This window comes from Gadus macrocephalus, chromosome 5 (assembly GCF_031168955.1).
Source record: "Gadus macrocephalus chromosome 5, ASM3116895v1".
Taxonomy (NCBI): Eukaryota; Metazoa; Chordata; class Actinopteri; order Gadiformes; family Gadidae; genus Gadus; species Gadus macrocephalus.
The window spans coordinates 9839298-9863023 of NC_082386.1; the positions used below are offsets into that span (position 1 = coordinate 9839298).

Here is a 23726-nt window from a genome sequence, read left to right on the forward strand (position 1 = left end):
GTTCTATTAAAAAAACGACAGTGTTACCCCTTACGTTTTATTTGATGACGGGCAATAAAAAACGACAGTGTTACCCCTTATGTTTTATTTGATAAAAAACGACTGTGTTACCCCTTATGTTTTATTTGATAAAAAACGACAGTGTTACCCCTTACGTTTTATTTGATAAAAAATTAGTGTTACCCCTTGTTTTATTTGATAAAAAACGACTGTTACCCCTTACGTTTTATTTGATGACGGGCAATAAAAAACGAGTGTTACCCCTTATGTTTTATTTGATAAAAAACAACAGTGTTACCCCTTATGTTTTATTCGATGACGGCCGATAAAAAAACGAGTGTTACCCCTTATGTTTCATAAAAAAAACAACAGTGTTACCCCTTTTGTTTTGATGACGGCCGATAACCCCTCTACACTTCCTATTTACTTCTACGCAAAACTCTTCATATTGCGTCATTTTAAACAGGAAGTGTTGGAGATCGATACGGATCTCTTCAGTCTCTCCAGAAAATAAGGGAATGATGCACGACCATTCAAAAATATGACTGGGTTTCTAACTATACAAAGCTTAATGAAAATGGGTGAAGTGTCCCTTTAAGGAAAGCTGATTAAAGTCTGCCCTTTAGTATTTCAATTAACTTGTAGTTATTTATTGAAGCCTTTCAATGCATGGCAAAGATAAGTTTTAAGGTAATGGTTGACTTGTTTTAAGTCTCATAAAAAAAGGGATACGTCCTACCAAATAGTGTGGGGGAGCTTCACAAGGAGTGGACTGAGGCTGGAGCTACTGCATTAAGAGCCATCACACAAGGACGGATCCGGGACATAGGCTTGTCATATTCCTCTTGTCAAGCTGCTCATGAACAACAAACGTCAGAACGTCTTACCTAGGCCAAAGAAAAAAGGGAGTAGTCTGTTGCTCAGTCGTCCAATGTCGTCTATCATAATGAGAGCAAATTTTGCAGGTCATTTGGAAACCAAGGTCCCGCAGTCTGGAGGAAGAATGGAGAGGCGCACGCAATCCAAGATGCTTGAAGTCCAGTCCTAACCGTATAAATGAATTTATTGTGTAAAACAGACAACCACTGAAATATTTACAAGAACTAAACAGAAAACAATTAAGCATTAAACCATTACAAACCTTTTTTTTTTTTTTACATTTGTAAGGGGGCCAAAACATTGATTGCAGGCCATTTCATCTTTAAAAAAAAAACAAGGTTATATGACCAGAACTTTGAAATTCAGAATCCCCATTAAAACCCAAATTCTTCATCCGAGTCGGAGTCCATCTTGTATGACATAGGCTTCTTGGTGCGCGAGGGCTTGTCTCTCGCTGCCACGGCAACCGAAGCGGCATCCTCCTCGTCAGATACCCTGAAGCTGTCATCATCCCACTTCTTGGCTTTCTACAACCAGGGATGCAAACACATGTATGACAAAAAAAGAGAGAGCTACCCGAAGTCGGAAAAATATGACGGCATGATATCCTATTATCATGAGAAGGCCTATGCTATATGCTATATGCCTAGAAAGATAAAAAATATATTAGTTACTCAGTTAAAGTGCCTTTTTAAACTAAGTTAATTTATTTTCACACACACACAAACACACACCTCTGCATTGGATATGCGATCACAGGTACAGGTACTGGCAGTGTAGGCCTGGCACTGTCCCTGATCTAATCTGCTGCTTAGGGGGTTTCTGGAAGAGGGTTTCGGAGAAGCTATGCAACACTTTGTGTAGTTATTGTTGTTGTCACATTCCTCCGATGAATGTCTGCCTTACAGTGTGCATACAGGGCATGTACACCCCTGCTGGCATAATTAATTTCTTTAATGCAGTGTGTGCATTTAGCACATCCTCTTTTCTCAATTTTTTTGAAAAAGTCAGACAGTGGAAAGTTATGCTCCACTGTATTCACCTCAGTCGTGGCTTCTAATTTTAGCCATGACCACTTCCAACTGCACTTGCACCCTGCGTCCTGCTGCACAATAAGTGCATCCTTCTCTGATATTTCCCACCACTATCCTCGGGCCGGGTCTGGCCGGGCCTTTGATCGAGCATTTTTTTATTTATTTTTATCATTGGTTTATTGGCCTATTCTGAGGAGAAATCTATGCCATAAACAGAAATATTATAGGCCTTTATTACACAGGTCTTCTCAATGCCGTGGAACACTCCGTTCACTTTGGTAGCTAGTCCGGTGACTTGTTAACCCCAGTGTCTTCTGTTGCTAAGCGACGTCACCGTCTTTGCGGACAATTTATTATTGCTCTGCTGATCAACACTACGAATAATAATAATAATAATACATTTAATTTAGAGGCGCCTTTCAAGCCACCCAAGGTCACCTTACAGAGCATAAAGTCATCATAAATCTTTTAAAAACAAGACATTGTGAAAAAATGATGAATGAATGCTGGTAACAAATAAATTGTAAAAAGGCGCACCATGTAAAGTAATTTTTTTTGTTTTGGCAAGTAGCCGTGTAATAAGCGGGATCATGTATAGAACGTTGCCGGTCATTTTCGAAAATAAGCCCCTTGCTTCAGGGCGAAGCAAGACGCCTTCGCTGCGCGTCGGTGTACTGTTCTATACATTATCCCTTACATATGTATTTAGCTGTGTAGGCCTAGTAACAAATGTGTACAAAGTTACATATGTGTTAAAATAAATGTCGGGTTGAAATCGGGCTAGGGCTCATAATTACAGTTAATGTGTCAGGACAGAACGTGCAGAGGGTCGGGGTCGGGCTTGATTTTCTGAGCCCGATCTAAGCTCTACCGTGCGCATGCGCATCCAATATTTCGACGCGACGGCAAGGGCTGTGATTGGTCCCATAACAAAATCATTTCCGGAATCACTTTTCTTTACTTCGAAGGCACGGGGGGTCTCAGTCAGTCAGATTGCGGAATATTGACACCTGTACGTGCGCACCGATCGACGCACCCCCCCCCCCCCCCCCCCCACAAAAAAACTCTTCGGATCTGCACGAACCACACAGGTCCCCAAAATGTATGATAAAAAAGCGACTCGCGCCAAAAAGCGCGCCGTTTGCATGTCTGTACAACGAAACCGGACATGCACGTTAGAGCAAAGATTAGGCCTCCTAGTACCGATTTGTTAGAGGAATATTTCTAGAAGCTCGGTAAAAAAATAATTCTAAATTAAATACCTTTGAGTGATGTATGATATCAATAACACATCTCAACCAACCAGACGACAGCATGGTACCAGTACTCTCTTCAAACGCTCACCTTACTGGCTGCGGCGGTGGTGGTCTTGCCGCGGATGCGCGCCATGAGGTTATCGGACTCGCTGCCCGAGTCGTTGCTCTCCGAGTCGCTGTCTCTGATCTGCTTGCGCTTTGCAGGGGGCTTCACCTTGGTGGCCAGGGCCTTGGGCGGGGCCTCATCGTCGCTGTCTCTGATCTGCTTGCGCTTTGCAGGGGGCTTCACCTTGGTGGCCAGGGCCTTGGGCGGGGCCTCATCGTCGCTGGAGTCGGCCGACAGCTTAGCCTTGGCTGCGGTCTTGGATGCCGTTTTGGCCTTGGTCAGGGCGTCCATGATAGAGGGCTGTTTTGCGTCTGTTGGGGAAAGATTCACAATGGACCCACAATTAATGATGAACTTACATATTGTTAAACTCTTTATAAAAGGATTATTCAGGTAATTTCATTTCAAACTTTAGAATTTTTTGTTAACTCAAAAACTTCCTGAACCTAGCTCATTGACAACCAAAAGGGCAACGGTGCACCAACCATCTGAGAATACCGCCTCAAATCCCAGTAGACTTAATATTTCACTTAAATTAACCAAATCCTCCCCATAAACAGTGTTCAGGTCCAATATCCATTCTGTTGAAGCTTTGCAGACTACAAAATTGACCAGACGATAAAATCTTCAGATAACGTATACAAACATTGAATAAACACAGACGGCCTCTGAAGAATCATTAACACTGGTAATGGTTTCCTCTGAGAACACTGCCTGTAAATCGAGCGGGCTGAATAATTAAGAAATCTCCTTAAAATCCAGAGCAACGCCCAGCGAGGTATAGCAGGCTGTACCTGCAGTCTTCTTTCTGGCCACCGGGGCCTTCTTGGTGGCGGGGGTCTTCTTGGCGGCAGGGGCCTTCTTGGGGGCTGCCGTCTTGGCCCTGGACTTGGCTGGGGGCTTTGAGCTGTCAGACTGAGACTGAGCTGGAAGGAGCATTCAATGAAAAGACAGATTAAAGGGGCTGTTAGCCAGCTAACTTTACCCTACATAGAGCAACCATAGTCGTTATGGTTACCTGCAGAGTAAGCAGTGGAACCATGTTTAAAACGTGTGCAGAAGAGAGTTTATCACTTACAGCTTGACTTGCTCTCGTCTTCCTTGACCGTCGTGGGTCCGCTCACCGCCATGCTGGGCTCGGGCAGGTAGGAGTCGTCGTCGCTCTCAAACACCCGAGGCTTGGGGGCGCTGGCCTTCTTCCAGTCGTGAAACTCGTCCTCGCTGTCCGACAGGCTGTATTTGACGGCCGCTGGGGTGGAGCCACGTCGGGGGACAAACGGATCGTATTAATGACGTCTGCGTACACACGGATATCGTAAGACAACGCCAGACTGAGGCCTGACATTTTACCATTGTGGTCGTTTTCAGTTTTGCCCTTTGCAGACTAAGCTCGCGGCTGAGAGCCGACAGCTCATAGAAGCCAATGCAATTCACCGTTCGCTAAAGACGGCTCGTTTGGATGAAAACAATGTTGTAGCTGGTTCTTTAGGTTATTACACTCAATTGTGTCGCAACGATGTTTAACTGAGGATCTATTGAACCGCAAACTCAGAATCTGCCAATTTATTTCCAACTTAACAGAAGCTCCTCTCCGTTTTTATGCTTTACTCAAGAGGTGTGTGAATTGACCTGAATATGAAGCGTCCGTAGCGCAAAATAATGTAACATTAGTTTTTTAAAGAGATAAGAAGGAGCTCTCTCTCCTCTTGTTAAAAAAAAGGAAATTCAGCAGTGGCGGCCCCTATATGCAGCCCCTAGTGTGTGAATTGACCTGGATATGAAGCGCATATCCAGCGTCCGTAGCGCACGGAATGTTATATTATTTTACGTAGCGCAAAAAAAAAAAACAGCCGCGGCGGCCCCTATATGCATATAGTGCATATAGTGCATATAGTCCATATAGTGCATATAGTGCATATAGTGCATATAGTGCATATAGTGCATATAGTCCATATAGTGCATATAGTGCATATAGTGCATATAGTGCATATAGGGGCGGCACCTAGCAGCGGCGTACCGCCACTGCTAGGTGCAGATAGGGGAACCACTGGAATGATCGTATTGGATATTCAGCGGATTGGACATACAGTGGCACAAAAAACCTGACCCACTGGACCACAACATACATAGCACAATATTTGACGGAAAAAAAAGAAACATGGGAGGCAAGTAGGAGTGCAACGATCAGGATAATCTGGGGCTGTTAGCCATCATGTATGTTTTTGGGGTGTGGGATCAAGAGATGATCATCTGTTTACCATAATAATAATTTAAAAACATTAAAAACCAAAAAGGTTAGGGGGCCTCACCTTTGCTCTTCCGCTCAACCATGTCCCTTGGGGCCACAGGCTCGTCCGTCTCTGCAGACACCTCCATCTCGCTGCCGGACTCAGACGGCTCCGCGCTGGACCAGGGGCTCTTCCTGGTGGGGGGGGCCTTGGTCTGCTTGCCAGTCTTGGATGCAGCTGAAGAGGGCAGATTGTGTGGTTTAAATGTCATAGCATTCAGAAGAGCAGGTCAGTGGTGGGATACATGGAGGCTTTTCTAAATGGAAATATACAATAATGTTTGTCATTCTTAAATGAATAGAATGCATCCAGAGTTACACGGCAGTAATCCTCACCCTTCTCCTTGGCACTGGCCTTGACTCGTTTAGCCAGCGGAACGGACTCTAGTGTGTTCTCCTCCTCCCCGTCAAACTCTATCTTCATCGCCACTTCAGTCTGGAAACCAGAGCAACAAAGAGACCAAGACAACACGTTTTACTCCATTGACTTGAATGCCGAATACGAAAGAGAAAACTCCTGGACTAAAGAAGATGAGGTTGTATAAATCATCATAATCAAATAACATCCAAGTAGATTGCCTAGATGAGATGAAGGATGAGACATTCCTCAACTCTCTAACCAACCAGTGAACTGAATGGATAGCAAATCAACAGCAAGGACATCAACACCGTCAATAGGCGCTAGGGATGGGCATAATTAATCGATGCTCGATAATTGATCGTTAAGAAATGCGTTGATCAATTTATATTGTTATCGATCAAAAGGACGTTGTGTTGCATACTGTGAGTCTTGAAGCATTTAATTGAATATAACCCTGCCGACTGGTGGAAAGTGAATGGAAGAAGGTTCCCCAGGCTGTCAAAGTTAGCGCGACAATACCTCTGCATCCCCGCAACTTCGGTCCCGTCAGAGCGGGTGTTTTCTGCTGCTGAACTGACAGTTACAAGGCTGCGTTCGCGTCTGACCCCCGAGCATGTTAACATGCTTATATTCCTAAACAAAAATATGTAGGCTGGAGTTACTGTATGCTATGGACGACAGTCACCACCGTATGTGAGTCGCTTTTTTCTTTCTTAATGTGTTGACTCTCGCTCCGCTTGGTGCCTCTTGGAGTCGTTACATTTTGCCAAAACTGTGATATTTTAGCAACAAGTCCAGCCTTATATATGTTCAATAAGGTATTGCTTTTAGGTAGACTAGTTCATGCAATTGTTTGTAAATGGGTGGCTCATCTTTTTGTTGCGAGCCTTTTTCGCGCGCCGACTGCAGGCATTATATGTCGGCCTTTCCCCCCCCTTTTTTTTCATAACAGTTATACAGTTTAATGCCCACTTTTAGCCTACTGCCTTTGTTTGATTATTGTTGTCCGATAAGTTCGCTACTTATTGTAATTGGAATAGGCTACAGATTTAGTCTTGTTGAATCGTTTCCAAACCTTTAAGAGCGCCTGTAGGCGCATTGTTCGGACTTTACGAGCGCCGCATAGGCCTATAACCTATAATGCCTGTATTTATTATTTTAAAACTGTTAAACAGTTGTAGGTCTTCAAGTTAACTGTATTGTATTAATTTTGGCCCATACATTATTGTTGGAATAAAGATTTCATTGATAAAAACATTAGAAAAAAAACATAGAAAAAAGTTAATGATTAATCGATAATTGATCGATAACTCTAGCGATGCTCGATTAAGAAAATTTCTTCAAATGCCCATCCCTAATAGGCGCTATGTTTATTTAAGTCAAATATTCAGACCGCTTCAGGGGGCAGCTTCGACGCCACAAGATACATAAAGACACGCTAGAAGCCAGACCAATACGTTCAATCTGAAATCAGTTCTGGTGAAAGCGCTGAGGTCGCCCCAGACCCCCATGTGACCTCAGTCCAGAGGTCTACGGTCGGGGGGGGAGGACGGAGCGGGGACTGGAGGAGGAGCGCTGCTTACCTTGACCTTGCGAACGCGCTTTGCGTCGCCCGCCTTGCGGCTGGCGTCGGCCTTGACGGCGCTGGTGATGCGCGGGATGACGCGGCGGCCCTGCGGCGTGGGCATCGTCTCCTGCTTCACCTTCACCGGCTTGGCCCGGCCCGTCTTGCCCTTCACCACCGGCACCGAGGCGCTCTCCTCCTTCTCCCGCTGCTCCACACGCTGGGGGAGGAGGTACACTCAGGTCATCCAGTGGACCCCACACAAGAGGACAGTGCTAGACATAGGCAATGATCCCATTGGATGAGAGGCATTCAAAGGATGGCCCCGGCCTAAAGACCATCATTGAGATTCATTAGTTATTGATCTTCATCACTTTGTAAAATGCCTTCACAAAAAAATGGTGCTATATAATTTTTATGCATTAAAACCGTAACCTGAATTCTACCAACTGGCCCAAACAGAACATGTTCCCTTTCCATACGGCAATGCCTTACGAGTTTCCTCGTTATTACAAGATACCGTGAACGCTTTCTCATTATTAAGCGATAATCATTTGAAAAACGACACAACTCTACATTGTTCTTCACTTCCGTACCAATGCACACTACCAAACGTCCTGAGCCCCGATTTAAAAGTATAAATAGTAGAATATTTAACAGGCAGATAACAGGGATGTGCCCGTCACTTTAGCAGAAGGCCTTGTTCGAGATGATTTAAAGTCTGGGTTAACGATTCTTCTAGGAGGGTAGGTGGGTGGGTTCTGGGGACGGTTGGGTACCTCAAGTTCCTCCATGAAGGCAGCAAGGTCCTCTCTCCACAGATCAGGGGCAGTCTTCTTCTCGAGCGTGTTCAGCTCAGTCATCTGTGGGATACAACATTGAGGTCAGAGACGCACCAGAGATGATGAAGCAAGAAACCAATGGATCCATCCTTACTGGTGAAGAAAAATTCTGATTGTTCTGATCATTCTGTTTCATTAATTTATGAAGTAGAAAGTATCAAACAATGCTTTGTTTAGCTTGAACAATTATTTAAAAAGTAAAAAACAACATTAGGCTTTCCTGTGTTTCAGATCATTTATCAATAGGGTTAGGGTTATTCACTTAAATGTAGGACCCTTAGCTCCACTCAAACGGGCAGCAGCTCAACATCAGAGCCCTGAAGGACACAGACCTTGGCGTCTCTCTGCCTGCACAGCTCCTCCTTCTTCTCCTTGGTGAGGAACCACATGGGCATGCTCAGCAGGTAGTTGAAGTCCGGCCCAGTGGTGTCCTCCTTCTCCTCCTCATCACCGGTTCTGCTTTCTATCTCTTCCTCAGTCTGCACACACAAGCACAGAATTAGCAAAACGATATGGCTCCATTCCAATTGGCACCTGGGAGGTATGGTGAAAGGCAGGAGGCTGCAGCACGACATGATTTTGGAACACACCCCATGATTCACAGGTGCCAAGCGTTTAGTGATTTAGGGAGTGAAAGACTATAGAATGGCCAGTGGACTTCACACGATAGCGGCTCAATAACAAAAAAACAAAAAAACATTTGTAACACACGCACACTTTCTATGCTGTGTGGGCATTCTAACTTCTGGCTTGGGGCGTTTGATTTCTATCCCAGAGTGAGGAACAGCGGGAGGAGTCCTACCTTCTGAGCGCCCTTCCAGACCTTGACCGGGTCTGAGTCGTAGCCCATTTCTGCCAGCATGGAGATCAGCTCCTTCTTGGGCTTGTTCTCTGAAGGGCAAAACACAACCGAGTTCAAGAACAGCACCACCATAGCATGATTCATGGGAACAGAAATGTGGAATGGGGGGCTAGGGGCGACGCACCGATGACCAGGGTGCCCTGGATCTTCTCCAGGATGAAGCGGGCCTGGTTGCTGAGCTTGGAACTCTCTGCGCCCAGCATGCCCAGCAGCCACTCCTTCCTCAGGCCGTAGTACTTCATCCTGAGCTTGAAGAACTCCCTCAGGATGTCCATCACCGACTCATACTTTTGCAGGCTGCCCGCGTAGTCAAACAGCACCTGGCAGCGCAGACATGGGTTGGGTTGGTTGAGAGAAGTACGTGAAGACGTGAATCCAGGAAAGCTTCTCCAAAGAGGAGATGACCGTGACAAACTAGGGCCTACACGAGCGTGTAGCCTTCTCCGAGTCCAGGACATTGGACAGTGAAGACACTGCAAGATTTGAATGATCCAGGCATCAAACAGGAAACCCCACAAGCCTGATCCCTTCCAGCAGAGTTGTAATCATCAGTTGAGGCCATCCCAAAAAGCTCTCCCTTCACTCTCCTGTCGTTCCCAGCCATGACCTTGGAAAGGACACCATCGCTGTAGTCTGTCTTGTGGCCGTCCACTACAAGTAATTTTACATTTGTGGACTAATTTAAGTCTACTTTAATACTCCTGCTGTAGGCCATGGCCTGAAAAGTAGGGCTGCACAATATATCGAATTTTTATCGGGATGAGAATATTGGCGTCCCACGATGACACGTAGTGTTCTCACGATATTTTTTTTAAATAATGCATCCGCAAAAAAAAGAAAACCAAAAAAGAGACGAGCCCCGCCCATGCAGTATACGCTCTACCTCCGCTGCAAAGCAAACCAAGCGCTCCCTGTACACCTGTCTGCGTGAGTCCATCCTGCACACAGCGGCGCGAAGCCTGGAGAGGGGGGGGGGGGGGCGTGGCCTGGCGGCAATTTGCCACTGAGCAGTGTGTGGCTCCTACCACTAGGGGTGGTAGGAATTCAAAAGATTTTTTTTCCAATGAATAATCGTGATAACGATATTGATCAAAATAATCGTGATAATCATTTTGGCAATAATCGTGCAGCCATACTGAATAGTATCATGAATAAAAGGCCCGATTCATAAGGGTCCTGGAAATATATTACATTGTTTGAGATGAGCTTCAGGGTGGGAGGGAGTGGGCGTGTGTATCCTCCTCACCATGGAGTGGCAGGTGAGCGTGTTCTGGAGCTTGAACACCTTGTGGAGGCCGGCCGCCTCGGCCTCCAGCAGCTTCTCCTCCGCCATCTTGACCACGAAGCGCACTGTGGTGTCCGTGTGGTACTCCTTGTAGTCTGTGATCAGAGCCGGAATCTTGTCCGTGCCCATCAGCATGGCCTCCAGAACGTTCTCCTTGTAGGTCTGGGGAAAGGGAGGAGTGTGGTGGTGAGACGAGCTCTGATCAAAGGGGACCCCTGAGTCATCTAGCCCGCATCCAAAGTGTCTTTGTGTTTTCTTCAATATCATTTTAATTATAAACAGGTGGAGGCTTGGTAAAATGCTCAAGGATGCCTTCAGGTTGGCTGCGGACGTTGAGGTTTGACCACAGAACCTTACTGGGAGTCAAACATCCCAAATAGCATCTTATTAAATATGTTCTATATCTATAGAAATGTTCATATAATATCTGTGATATAATATAATTGTTGCATATCGGGTCGCAGGCGATTGTGGACATACTCCTTTTGTTATAATAAGACAATAAGACAATTGTTATAATAATAACAAATAGCCAGTGTTTGCTCCGTGTTCAGGGATTATTCTGCCTCTACCACTCAAATAATCAAATTGATCCTGTTACACTACACAGTTGTTTTTAGAAACAACTAAAACTAAACTAGGGCAGAAGTGCTGGTGGGCTGGCAGCAGAATAAGCGCCAGAAGGACTAACCTGCGTCCAGGTTTTGACTGGCAGCTCGGAGATCTCGATGGTGGTGGAGTCGAGGATGGCCACCTCTCCACTTATCAGGTACTGGTTGGCCTCCAGTTGATCGATACCACCGCGGAACCCTTTGAAGCTGGGAAGCTGCCAATGCAAAACAATTATTGTGGATTAGAAACTTGTTCCTTAAATATCAACCATGGGCTGGACAGTATGGACTCAAATGTGCATCACGGTATGATTTGCCACCATCCTCCAATTGTGAGAAAGACCTCTTAGCTACATATTAAAACAGCTGGTTGACCGGTAGCGTTTCCCACCGGACAACCTTCCCACGGGACCCGGGTCCACCCACCATGGGCTGGGGCTCCTGGCCATCCAGCATGCGGTTCAGGTTGCCGACGATCTCGTGGACGTCGTAGGTGGGGATCTTGCTGGCCCAGCCGGTGCCGATGCCCTCCGCGCCGTTCACCAGCACCATGGGCAGGATGGGGATGTACCACTCGGGCTCCACCCGCTGGTTGTCGTCGTAGTTGTACTTGAGCAGGTTGTCGTCCACGGGGGGGAAGATCAGCCGGGTCAGAGGACTGCCGGGAGAAGGGAGGGTCAGACGATTAGAAACAGGGGTTTATCCTGATGATGACCATGAAAATAAGTTCTGGAATAATATACAAATGTAATTCTACGTTTATTTTAAAACACCGTTATATGACTTGACATGACGTTATCCCCCATAATCACCATGATAAATATAGATGCATGATAAAAACAAAAAAGTATTTCATTTATCGTTCATTTATCTAAGAGTTGCTCATTTATTAATTTGTGTAATAACCAGTACAGATTGTCCAGAGCCTCTACACCAGGCTCGTTAAAATTACTAAGATAAAATAATGGACCTAGAATGGTGCGTTACTTGACTAAAACCAAATGTACATATTTCCAATTTGATTTATAGTCGTCCTATTTCCAGAGCCACGTTGTATGTAATAGTATGTTGAACAATGTTGGAGCAACAAAGGGGGCCTGTGATCTGTAGGCGCAGTCTTTCCAACTGTACTCCTGTGTGCTTCGAACCCTGACCCAATCGCCACTGACCTGAGCATGGTGAAGATGTATCGAGGACTGGCAGAGTCCTTGCCGCCGTTGAGCCGAGTGCCGAACTGACCCATGGGCTGCAGCAGATTCAAGTTGTTGCTCCCCACAAAGTTCTGAGCCAGGCCGACGATGGTCATCATCAGAGAGATCTGAGACACATAACAACAACGTCGGCAACGGTAGAAACCTCAATGGCACAACGCTCACAAAAACTACTTTGATGTCGAATGGCAATTCAGGCATGTCTTTTCAAACGCAAATGTTTGACCATAAGCGATAACAGTAACAGATCTGAGGACTGCTGGTGCTGACCTCTCCGTGGTGATAGGCAGACATCTCTGCCACCGAGCCGGCCAGCTGGGCTACCTTCACCTCCCGCTTGTCGTTCCTCTTGATGCAGCTGAACAGCACCTTCCTCTGGCCCGGCTTAAAGCCTGCACGGAAGAAATGTATAATATACTGGGTGAGCCTTTTACACCTTTATAGCCAGGCCCTCTGGCTTCTGCACAATCCATTGTCTTCTAGAATAGCAGTAGAGGATAAACTCACCTCTTCTAGAGGACATCTCGCCATCATGTTGTTTTAGCTAGTCTTGGGAGATAACTTGGATGCACTATCTATTGGTATACCTTACTACCCCTAATTCTAGAGTAAAAAATAAATATAATAAGACTAACCTTTCCGATTGCTTCAGCTACTCTGCCTAGTTGTTCTTTTATAACTTGCACACACAGTCCTTATTGGCAGTGACTTCCATTTCTACCATTGGAAGCCTCGACGGCGGTGACCAGTGACTCACCGTCCACCAGGCAGGCGAGGGAGCGCTCGTTGTCCGAGTTGGAGAACTGCACCAGCTCCTTGTTGACAAAATCGTTGTAGGACAGGGACTTGGTGGCCTTGCCGTAGAGGTACTCCTGCACGAGAGAGGGCCCAGGTTACTCAGGCAGAGTGGGGGCGTTATGCTTTATAATATTTGACATTAACAGGCAGATGAAAGAAGGGAGGTTGGCTTGGAGACTACCTCAGGCAGGTTGTGTTCCCTGCGCTGACGCCGGTTCGTCATGAAGTTGGTGAGCCACACCTTGCGCTCGTCCACCTTCTTCTTGCTAAAGGCCTGGGGGGCAGGAAAGGGATACAACGGTCAGATCTTCCACTACAAATTGAACAAATACTTGATACTCTGGGACACTGGATCGCGTTATTATCCAGCACACAGATGATCAAGCCTTGATGGAAAAAGAAGCTGGCATCGGTCTATATTATTGGTCAAGTATCGACCCTGTCTCTGTTGAGTAGGGTTGGGCAAAACGATTATTTTCCAGGGAATCAGTTCTTGCAGTTCCGGTCACCATCGCGATTCTTTTTTTTTTGAATCGTTCGTTAAGTCTGATGGTATGTTACGTCACTTACCCAGGCTAAGTGTAAATATTAAGCTTATATATCATTAATACATAATGGGACGCAGTAAGAATTAAATGGTGCCTTCCAAGAAGCCCTAATAAGAAGTGAAGCACCATTGTGCGAATTCCCTACTAGACCAAACGAGACTCGTAATGGTAGGCAAAAACAATACTTATTAAAGCATGCAATTGTGATGTAGAACAAAATATTGAAGCCTACAGCGATCGTTGGTTAACTTGTGTGGTGGTGCCTTACCATTTCTTTACCCATGTGCCATGGCAACGAGATTGCTACCTGCTGTAGTACTCTCATTGACTGAATCGTTGAGAATGTTTTAGACTCAATCCATATAAGGTCGCAGGGAAACGAAGCTCTGTTCGTTTGTACATTTTATTTACGTGACCATCATTTTGTTATTCGTAAAAAAATAAATTAAAAAAAACAGTTCTCGTCGTTCACCTTTGGGATTCGTGCCTTCTGACCGATTCGTTTGCGACCGACCCATCACTACTGTTCAGTCGTCTGAACAACAGAACATGACCATAGTGGGACGCAGTAAGAATTACATGGCGCCTTCCAAGAAGGTGGATGGGTCCTGCTCACCAGGGTGATCGCTTCGTCGTCTTCGGGGCCGCTGTACTTGAAGGTAACGCGATGTCTCTGCATGTCTGAGAAGTACTCCTTGGCTTCCTGCGACGTGCTGGTACCCAAACCTGGAGACCCGCAGAACTACGTTAGGCAAAGCTTTTCACACGCACACGACAACGCTCTTTTGAAAGGTTCCGAGTGAACGGAGGGCTTACTTGTTGGGTCTTACTACCACACAGGGGTCTGGGACAAACCTTTGTAGTATTTCACTTTCCAAGATTTGTAGTTGGGCTGGTTGTCCTTCCACTCGTCAAACTCTGGGATACTGTAGAAAGACAGCACTGTCTTCTTCAGAGTGGCCTAAGAGGATAAATAGAAGGAGTTAATAGAAAGCCTCAAGATATACATAAAAAAGATCTTATAGTTTAGATGAGTGTCCTGCCGTAGAACAATATGAAGTCAGAATGTCGTCAGTTCATTGTTTTACCAGCAGAAGGCAGTGTTATGCACCTGCACCGTGTTGGCTACACATTTGAATAACAGATCAAAAAGTTATTCAAAGTAAGAGCACTCACTGGGGCTAGGGGCTGTTATCAACAGAAGGTACATTTGTTGATCAGTACCTTGATGATGGGTGTGATGAACTCTTCCAAGAAGGGATGGTGCAGCAAAGAGGGCCAGTTGTGGTGGATGAAGTTAATGAGGAGGCCCTTGATGTGGGAGCCATCTTGATCCTGTCAGCAGAAGACCACAAAACATCATCATCACAATGAGCTTTACAATCGAGCATTGAAAATGGTGGAACTAGAATCAGGGATGCAAACACATGTATGACAAAAAAAGAGAGCTACCCGAAGTCGGAAAAAATATGACGGCATAATATCCTATTATCATGAGAAGGCCTGTGCTATATGCTATATGCCAAGAAAGATAAAAAATATATTAGTTACTCAGTTAAAGTGACTTTTTAAACTAAGTTAATTTATTTTCACACACACACAAACACACACCTTTGCATTGGATATGCGATCACAGGTACAGGTACTGGTACTGGCAGTGTAGGCCTGGCACTGTCCCTGATCTTATCTGCTAATTTGGGGGTTTCTGGAAGAGGGTTTCGGAGAAGCTGTTCATTATAGCTACACTTAGTGTAGCTATTGTTGTTATCACTTTCCTCCGATGAATGTCTGCCTTACAGTGTGCATACAGGGCATGTACACCCCTGCTGGCATAATTAATTTCTTGAATGCAGAGTATGCATTTAGCACATCCTTTTTTCCATCCATCCATCCGCCGGCTCTCTGCTGCGCGTCGGGCCGAACAACGCCCCTTAACAGTGGTATAATGAGCACATACCACAGCCTGTCGTGATTTATTGTTTAAATATATATCTTGGCTTGAAGCACATTTTACTAAACAGCTAAAGTTAGGCTGCATTCCCATTAGTTTCCAGATGCATGGGGGTTCCCTTATGCAGACTACAGTAGGAGGAGGCGGCCGTGTGCACACCTGATCCGTCATGATCATGAGCTTTCCGTAGCGCAGGCTCTTCAGGGACTCTGGGTCACTGTAGTTCTTCCTGTACTGCAGACCCAGGATCTTGATGATGTTGTTGATTTCAGCGTTCTCCATAATCTGGAGAGGGGGAGGGGGAGCCAGGTCAACATAACATGGTCGGACACAAGTGGCAAAGCTTTATATTTTGAACAACAGGGCATATATAGGACTACTTCGATCATTAAAACAAATGACTGAATGCTGAAATGACTTCAATGTTATTCCTAAGAGGCCACACGGCTAAAATGGCCAGAGATGCCACCTCATCACGGTCAGGCTTCACAGGACATGAAGGATGTGCAGCCGTCTTATAGGGAGTACATCAAGAGAGGAAGCAGGGCGGCGCTCCTCACCTGTTTGTGAGAGGCCTCCCGTACGTTGAGCATTTTTCCCCGGAGAGGGAAGACCCCGTAGCGGTCCCGGCCAACCACTCCCAGCCCGGACACGGCCAGCGTCTTGGCCGAGTCCCCCTCGGTGAGGATCAGCGTGCAGCCGGACGAGTTCTTCCCACCTACAGAGGGCGATGTCGGACATTCAGCGTCCATCCGCGTAAAGCTTTTTATCATTATATTCCAACACAAGTCGACGCAACAATATTGGGCCCTTCCAAATTACCGGCGTCGTTGGCGTCGTCCAGCTTGGGCACACCCTTGATCTTAGAGTGCTTGACAGCGGAGCACTTCTTGTTGAGCTGCGTCTGGGCTTTGAACTTCACCCAGTTCATGATGCTCTCAACCACCCCGCATGCTGTCGCCTGAGGAGGGGGAACGGGAGATAATCACAACTCTAAAATCATGAGGACCAGTTCAATTATAATAGTTATATATTTTATTAAATAACTTTGCGCCGAATTGAAAAAGGAACTACGTTTCGTTACCATATTTTCAGTAGTTGCGCGTAACTTTACTTTTTACAAGAAAAATTTGTTACGTTACTGTATTAGCGCTTTACTTACTTTGCAACGCGTTACACAGAACACTGTCTACCAGTCACACCGGTTTCACGGTAACGAAAAATCCATACCGTAGCGCAAATTCACATCGGTGTACTTTCTATACCGTACGTTAGGGCTGCTCGATTATGGGAAAAATCATAATCACGATTATTTTGGTCAATATTGATATCACGATTATTCAAACGATTATTTTTGAGTTTGAAAACATGCATTTATTGATACAATCAATTATGACATAGAAACACGTATATTATAAGTATCCAAAATAAAACCTTTTTCGTGTGTAAGTGTACTGTCTGCCACAACATTCTGAATCTAACATTTGATTTTTATAAAACATTTCATGAATACAATATATTAAGACAATCAAATATCACAGAAACACGTATAAGTATCCAAAATTAACTTAACCTATTTAATGTCTAGAGAACAACGGTCCCAGCATTTCTCCATAGCAAAGTTAAAAGTCACAAAGCCATAACAAACACATGGCTAATAAAGATCATATTGTTGTTAAACAGAAATACATATACAAGATGTACTTGGCAGTTCTGCCTTAAAGAACTCTTAGTTAAAGTCTGCTATAGGAGCTTGTTATCGTTCATCAAACTGTAACGTTACTGAAACTTTAGATTCCACGCGGTAGGTCTACTCCAACATGTGTCAACAGTCGATGCTGCTGATTGGCGGTTCACTGGCATGTCCCGCCTCCTGCCAACGGCATACTTCCTGATGCAGCACGCCTGTTAGATTGTACTCCCTCTCGCCGCGTTGAATGCTTTCGCATGCGCGTCTCTTTCATAAACTTTCATAAACTCTCTAGGCCTACTTTAAAATGGAAAATGTCAAATTAATCGTTTCAACTCGATTATACGAGTTTGGAGATCGTTTGACCCCAAAATTGATATCGCGATCGAAATTCGATTAATTGCACAGCCCTACCGTACGTACACCCCTACTTATTATACTTAATTGTTCCTGTCCCATCTAGTAAAATGTGATCCCTGCCTAAGTAAAAGCATTGTGCATGGCCCATGTGCTTGACGGGTGCGGTTCTCCGTACCTGCTTGATGAACTTGTCGCTGAGGGAGCAGGTGGAGCCGAAGCTCTTCGGCTGCAGGGTCATGTTCTCCTTGGTCTGAGAGTCGAAGGTGGGGTTCTCGATCAGACAGTTGACAAACAGCCACAGGTGGTTCTTCACCTGGACATCGGGCACGGGGAGAAGGGTCGTTAGGTTTGAAATGAGTCACAAGCTCAACTGATTGCCTTTTGAGATAGCTGGTAGTATCCATCCAGTGAACCAGCTGGTTGACAGGACATCATTAAGAAAGTAAAAAATCTAAATAAAAATGCAATTATATTAATCATTTGAGTGCTAAACATTATTTTTCCCCCTCATACTGCGTGTTCGTGGTGGACTGAATGTAGAGTGCAATGTAATGTAGCCTTAAGAGGTGAAAGGAGTCCTCACCTGGAAGGGCTTCACCACCACCCCTGCCTTGTTCTTCTTCTTCACCACGTCGATGAGCTTGGAGACCACCTGGTCGGCCACATGGTCGGTATGTCTCCCGCCCTGCATGGTAGAGGAAGAGAGATCAGGATTCAAATCTATCCCATTGACCCCAAGAGGCTGCTATTGCTACATCTCAAGACCCCACCCCCAGGATAAAGACGCCTGACGCATCGGTACAAGCAACTTCATCTGGTTACAAATCAGCCGATCTCGGGCCCTGGTGCTGCTACGATTATGATTTTTCACGTCCACCTTCAGTGTGGACCCCAGCAGCAGCCTCACCTTGGTGGTCGCGATGCTGTTGACGAAGCTGACTTGCTGGAAGCCCTTCTCGCTCATGGCGAGGCACACCTCCCAGCGGTCGTTCACCACCTCATGGACCACGGTGAGTGGCTGGCCCGCCTCGTCCATCTTGTCCTTCAGGTACATGTTCACGTAGCTGCGGAACCCGGTCACCTGGGGAGAAGGTAGTGTGACGTGAGAGTGATGTCACATATCTGGAGGGTTTGGTTGTACCACATTAGGATATAGTATGCAGACCATGGTTCTATTTAAAAAATAAAAGGTGAGATTTCAAACAATTTATTACTAATTCATTACTTGGCAAAGGCTGTTGATCCTAAAAAAGTTGCCACTGAGAGCCTGAGAAGACAGGAGGATCATGTTTGGTGGTAAACTCACGGGCAGTTTCTTGCCATTGAGGATAACGCGGATGCCCTTGGAGGCGCCGGCGATGTCGTAGGCTCGCCTCGTCATGAGGGCCACCGTGTCTTTGTCCAGCATGCTCATCTTGAACTTGGCCAGGTCAGGCTGGAAGGTGATGCAGGTGAACTCTTCGCCCTCAAAGGCCTTGATCGTGGAATCACTGGTCCGGCCCATGTTGTCATACCAGGACTGGGGAGCAAAAACATTAATGCAGAGTTAGCTTGGGGACAATGGGTGATCAATGCAAAGTGACGCTTTCAATAAAGCAAGGGAATGTTCCATACCTGCTTGAAACTCTTTTTGGACTCCTTGCATGCAGTCTCCACCGTGAACTTGGTGCTGAAGATGTTGCAGAGCTTAGCTCCGTAACCGTTACGTCCACCTAGAACAGTGGATGTAAAGAAGATAATGTGTTGCTTTTCCTTCTAGCCACTTGTGGTTCATGTCCTGAAACAAACTATATCATTTTTTTTATAGAGTCTTGGATTGTTATTGACCGTACCGGTTACTTTCTTCTGGTCGTCGTCGTAGTTACTGGAGGTGAGGAGCTGTCCGAAGATAAGGGCTGGAACAAAGACCTTCTCTACCTTGTGCTGCACCACAGGGATCCCCTTCCCGTTGTTCCACACACTGATCAGGTTGTTCTCACTGGGAGACCAAAGAACAACATCTAAATATGACTACAACAAACAATAGTGTCCAGTCTGGAGCTAGATGTGCAACACCTACTTGCTCATACATGGCGAAAAGATATTCAATAAATATTCTCTGCAAGCAACTTGCATGAAACAGCCTGCTGAATGACTTGAATGGGGGACTCTTTAAACAGTATTATTTGTGGGGTTTGTTACGATTTCCATTTGGTAAATCTCCACAGGTAGTGTAGTTTCAAAGTTTTCAGATTTCATACGTACGGGTCAATATTGATCTTGATGATGGACATGCCCTTGTCTCGCTGCTTGTTGTCCGAGGCGTTCACTGTTAACGTAGGAAGAGCAAACAGCCAAACAAATGACCTTTGGATAAAAGACTAATGATACAGCTCCTTTTACACTGCAAGATGCAAATTTGACTGCAAAGGAGAAAATGAAGATATAGCTATAATGTCATTTCCAAAAAGGTCCTTTACTCACCAAGTATCTCGTCAAAGATCTTGTACAGCCCCGGTACGAAGCAGACATCACGAGAGTTCAGTCCCTCATCTTCATCATACACCCACATTTGCTGAGAAAGAACAGAAAACTGCTTGAAACCTCCACTATGCAACTCTGGTCAAACTAAAGAATAAAACCCATTGACCCATGCATGCTGTTCATTTTTATTATTGCTATACTTTTGTGGTTTAACACCTTCAATAACTAAATATTATTACCAAAGGGTGGTGGCACTGAAAGCTTCAAAGGCTGTGTTGCAGCAGGGTTCATTTTCCAACGAATTATTGCAATTTGCTTGTTGGTAATAACGATTTAAAGTGTTATCCATTGTATTAAAGTTTGTTAGGTATCACAAAACGGAATGTAATTCGAAAAAGTAAAACTAACTTAGGAAAAGAGGCTATTCTTTAAATCTTTGCAGTGACTGAATGTTGATGATAAAACAGATTGTTTTGCATAAGATGGGTGTGTGCGTGTGTCCTTTCTGGCTTCGGCATACTGCATGGTTATGAAGGCCTTGTGGTTATTTGTGGTCGTAGTGAAGCAGCCTAGCCTATTTGCAGTAGATTGATGGTTAAATAATGTCACACCACGATCGGTTATACTTGCAGGCACTCATTTGCAAGTGCACTGATTGCGTGTCCGATAGGCTATACCTGCAGGCTATACCTGCCATTTATGCAGTTGATTGCACCAGATTGGTGCCAATTATTGTCGTTTTTTTGCATTGTAATGCACAACTTTGCCTGTCCTTGTTATAAATCAACATGCATCCAAACAACTTTATCCAATGCAGCCTCCTATGTCAGTGTTTAATAAAGTAACTTTAAAATATATAGCATATAGGATTATCAAAAATTGTCAAATGTGTGCGTGTGTGTGTTGTCATGTAGGTTATGATTGTCTTGGCTTGCATCCATGAAATATTGTAATTATATGCCTACTGCAAAATGTATATCGGTATTGCGCAACAATCGGGAGATGGGGGGCCCCCGAATATTGACGGGTATTTCGCACACTGGGTAAAATAAAGCTTAGAAATAAACACGAGGCAAAGATGTTGTTACTGGAGCTAGTAGGCTACCATCAAAACGTGGGATAACTAATCGGAAATCTGTTTACAACGTTGGGGTCAGATTTAATTAGGATTATCTGGGGGGGATTTCACAGGTGGGACTGGCAAGTTAGCCCATAGTTAGCATTATGCCTTCTATTTCTAGATCTTCTGACTAAGTTTACCGGTAATTATCTGAACGACATAATCGCTGTCACTTGATATAAAGAAAACGTTGACTTTCACTCTGTGCTTTTCACTGACAGTAAAAATAAAAGTGTTGTATTGTATGCACTGCTGTTCATTGACTACCTCCAGCGACCGTTGCTGTGTTGCTAAATGACAGCAATTCTCCACTCATTCTCCTCTGATCATTTAATTGGCTTTGACCACCATCAGTACTCCGCAATTCCTCATTCACCCTCTCACGTCTGACGGGTTCGAAATGATACGGCTGTGGGCATACATGTTATTTGTGGTTCTTGCCACCTCTTACACACCATAGTTTTGCACTCTCCCTCCCATTAACTGTTCACAATATAACTACCTCGCTTCAATTCATCTCATAATTGTATTCTCACCAGTATGGTATTCATTAATTGATTGCACTTTATATTTCTGTCATATTTTACACTTTTAAGAGTCAGTTCTCCATTTATTAACATACACTCACTGTACATATTTTATATATATTTTGTACACACCTGTGCCTTGTGTGTACTGTCTGTCAGGTAGCAACGCTGTGTTTTTGTTTTGTTTTTACTTTTTATGTTAGGACCTAACCTTTTCCTTTGTAAATACTGCTGCTCTATCATGTGCCCTCAAATGCCCCCTGGGGGGACAAATAAAGTTTTTTTGAATTTCAATAGTTCTAGTAATAGGCTTAGGCTACCTTCCACCACGTCTCCGCAGCGTGACGTCATCGCCGAATGGCATTAGAAAACACCAGTTACTGCCAAAAACTGGACTTTAACACTAATTGAGACATTTTATAGATACAATTATTTTGAGTGCTTTATGTACCCATTAATCAAAGCTTCCGGTTAACCTGCAACACGGCCTTTAATGGTAGGCCGACAGGTGTAATACGTTAGTCCAAAGCTAAAAAAAGTAATGTAGTTTCAGAGGGAATCACGGTTGCTTTTACCACTTAAAGGTTCATATCTGTTATAGGAGGCGACAACAAGGGGGCGGGGTACCAGATACTTTGTATCTTATACCTGCGTGACGGGCTCCACAGAGCCGATGTAGGAGTCAGGTCGGAGGAGGATGTGCTCAAGCTGGGTCTTCTTCTGGTAGATCCTCTCAACCGAAAGCCTATTTTCGTTCTTCTTAGACTTCTCCTTCTGCTTGTTATCGAACAAGCTCTGTGGCAAGGCGTACGAAATATTTTCATCAAAATGAGTATCAAGGATATCAATTTCAGGATATCAATTTCACATAAGTTTTAGATTTAGACTCTAAAGTACTTTGTATGTACAGTCAAATATGTACGGTTAAAGTACGCTCTGGTATGTAAACAGTCATAGCTCGGTTACTGTGACACAGATGACACCTTAAAACAAAATCTTATTTTCATCTTAACGGCTGATAAGAATAAAAACGTCCATAACAAAGTGGTAGGCCCTCAGACCGCGATGATACCGCCGTACGTACGAACAGGTAGTTAGCCTACAGTCGTTAAGGTTAAGGATGCAAATGCAAACAAACTTTGATTCTGAATGATTTACTTTGATGAACACAGTTGTATATGGGACAGACTGCAATTCTGCAAAGTATGCTCAGTTTAGGAAGGTAACGGTTTGTCGACGACAACATTAGCTGCTACCTCATGCTTCATATCAACAACATCCACGGAAATAATAATGAATTGATACTTGCCTTCAGTGGTTCTTCAGCCATTATTACTTTTTGATTTGTACCGGCCTGACAAAGACCATATGGAATTAAAACTATAAACCAGAACTTCGTAGCCCACGATACACCTAACTGAAACAGCGCTCTCCTTGTACTAAATTTGAAACTATGAAATCCAGTCCCCGCCAAAAGGTCAATAGACCAATAGACGAAATGCTATTCTTTTTTTCTCCAATTGAAATCCCAGAAATCAGTAATCCCGCCCATTTGTACAGAATAACAAATCACTGACGTCGTTTATTAGGTCCTCCCATTTACACTTTGTCCAATAAACGGTCCGTATTCTTCAAATATAGGCTACATGAAGCTTACTGTACACTACATGAAGAGCAATGTGTTTGACCTATTTTGCTGGGATAACTATGTATCAGCCGCCGCATCTGCCGTGTATTTTTAATTCATGTTGAGATTACACATTTCGATTTAGAAAGATACATAGAACGACCAAAAACGAATCCACTAACGTATCTCCTTCTCTTCAACCTCATTCGCATCTCTTATTCTTATTTTCCTTCTTTTATTATTTTCCTATTCCTTGATAAAAGTAGCCTTAAAGGGATACTTCACCGGTGGAGATATGAAGGTTAGATGAAGTAAATAATTATATGGATTATAAATGTGCAAAA

The 23726-nt window shown here is 44.5% G+C and overlaps 1 protein-coding gene across 2 annotated transcripts; it reads right to left on the reverse strand.

Annotated features, from left to right (window-relative positions):
• Nucleotides 1-1045: 1045 nt before the first annotated feature.
• top2a (DNA topoisomerase II alpha) lies at nucleotides 1046-23229 on the reverse strand. 2 transcript variants are annotated; one of them, XM_060052114.1, is made up of 35 exons: nucleotides 23065-23229; nucleotides 22404-22550; nucleotides 20109-20199; nucleotides 19890-19953; nucleotides 19478-19623; nucleotides 19260-19357; nucleotides 18952-19164; nucleotides 18553-18726; nucleotides 18229-18330; nucleotides 17821-17958; nucleotides 16418-16556; nucleotides 16156-16313; nucleotides 15755-15880; nucleotides 14869-14979; nucleotides 14500-14605; nucleotides 14261-14370; nucleotides 13278-13370; nucleotides 13056-13170; nucleotides 12569-12690; nucleotides 12257-12405; nucleotides 11514-11745; nucleotides 11168-11302; nucleotides 10438-10638; nucleotides 9316-9511; nucleotides 9132-9220; nucleotides 8662-8808; nucleotides 8267-8350; nucleotides 7507-7707; nucleotides 5899-5998; nucleotides 5585-5740; nucleotides 4354-4524; nucleotides 4070-4201; nucleotides 3459-3586; nucleotides 3258-3383; nucleotides 1046-1406 (listed from the first exon to the last, which is right to left on the reverse strand). In XM_060052114.1, exons 1-35 carry the CDS (start codon nucleotides 23083-23085, stop codon nucleotides 1254-1256), a joined length of 4674 nt encoding a protein of 1557 aa, XP_059908097.1. In that variant the 5' UTR covers nucleotides 23086-23229; the 3' UTR covers nucleotides 1046-1253. The 2 variants fall into 2 exon arrangements, with proteins under 2 accessions (XP_059908097.1, XP_059908096.1); XM_060052113.1 differs by having other exon boundaries at nucleotides 3258-3586.
• Nucleotides 23230-23726: the final 497 nt, after the last annotated feature.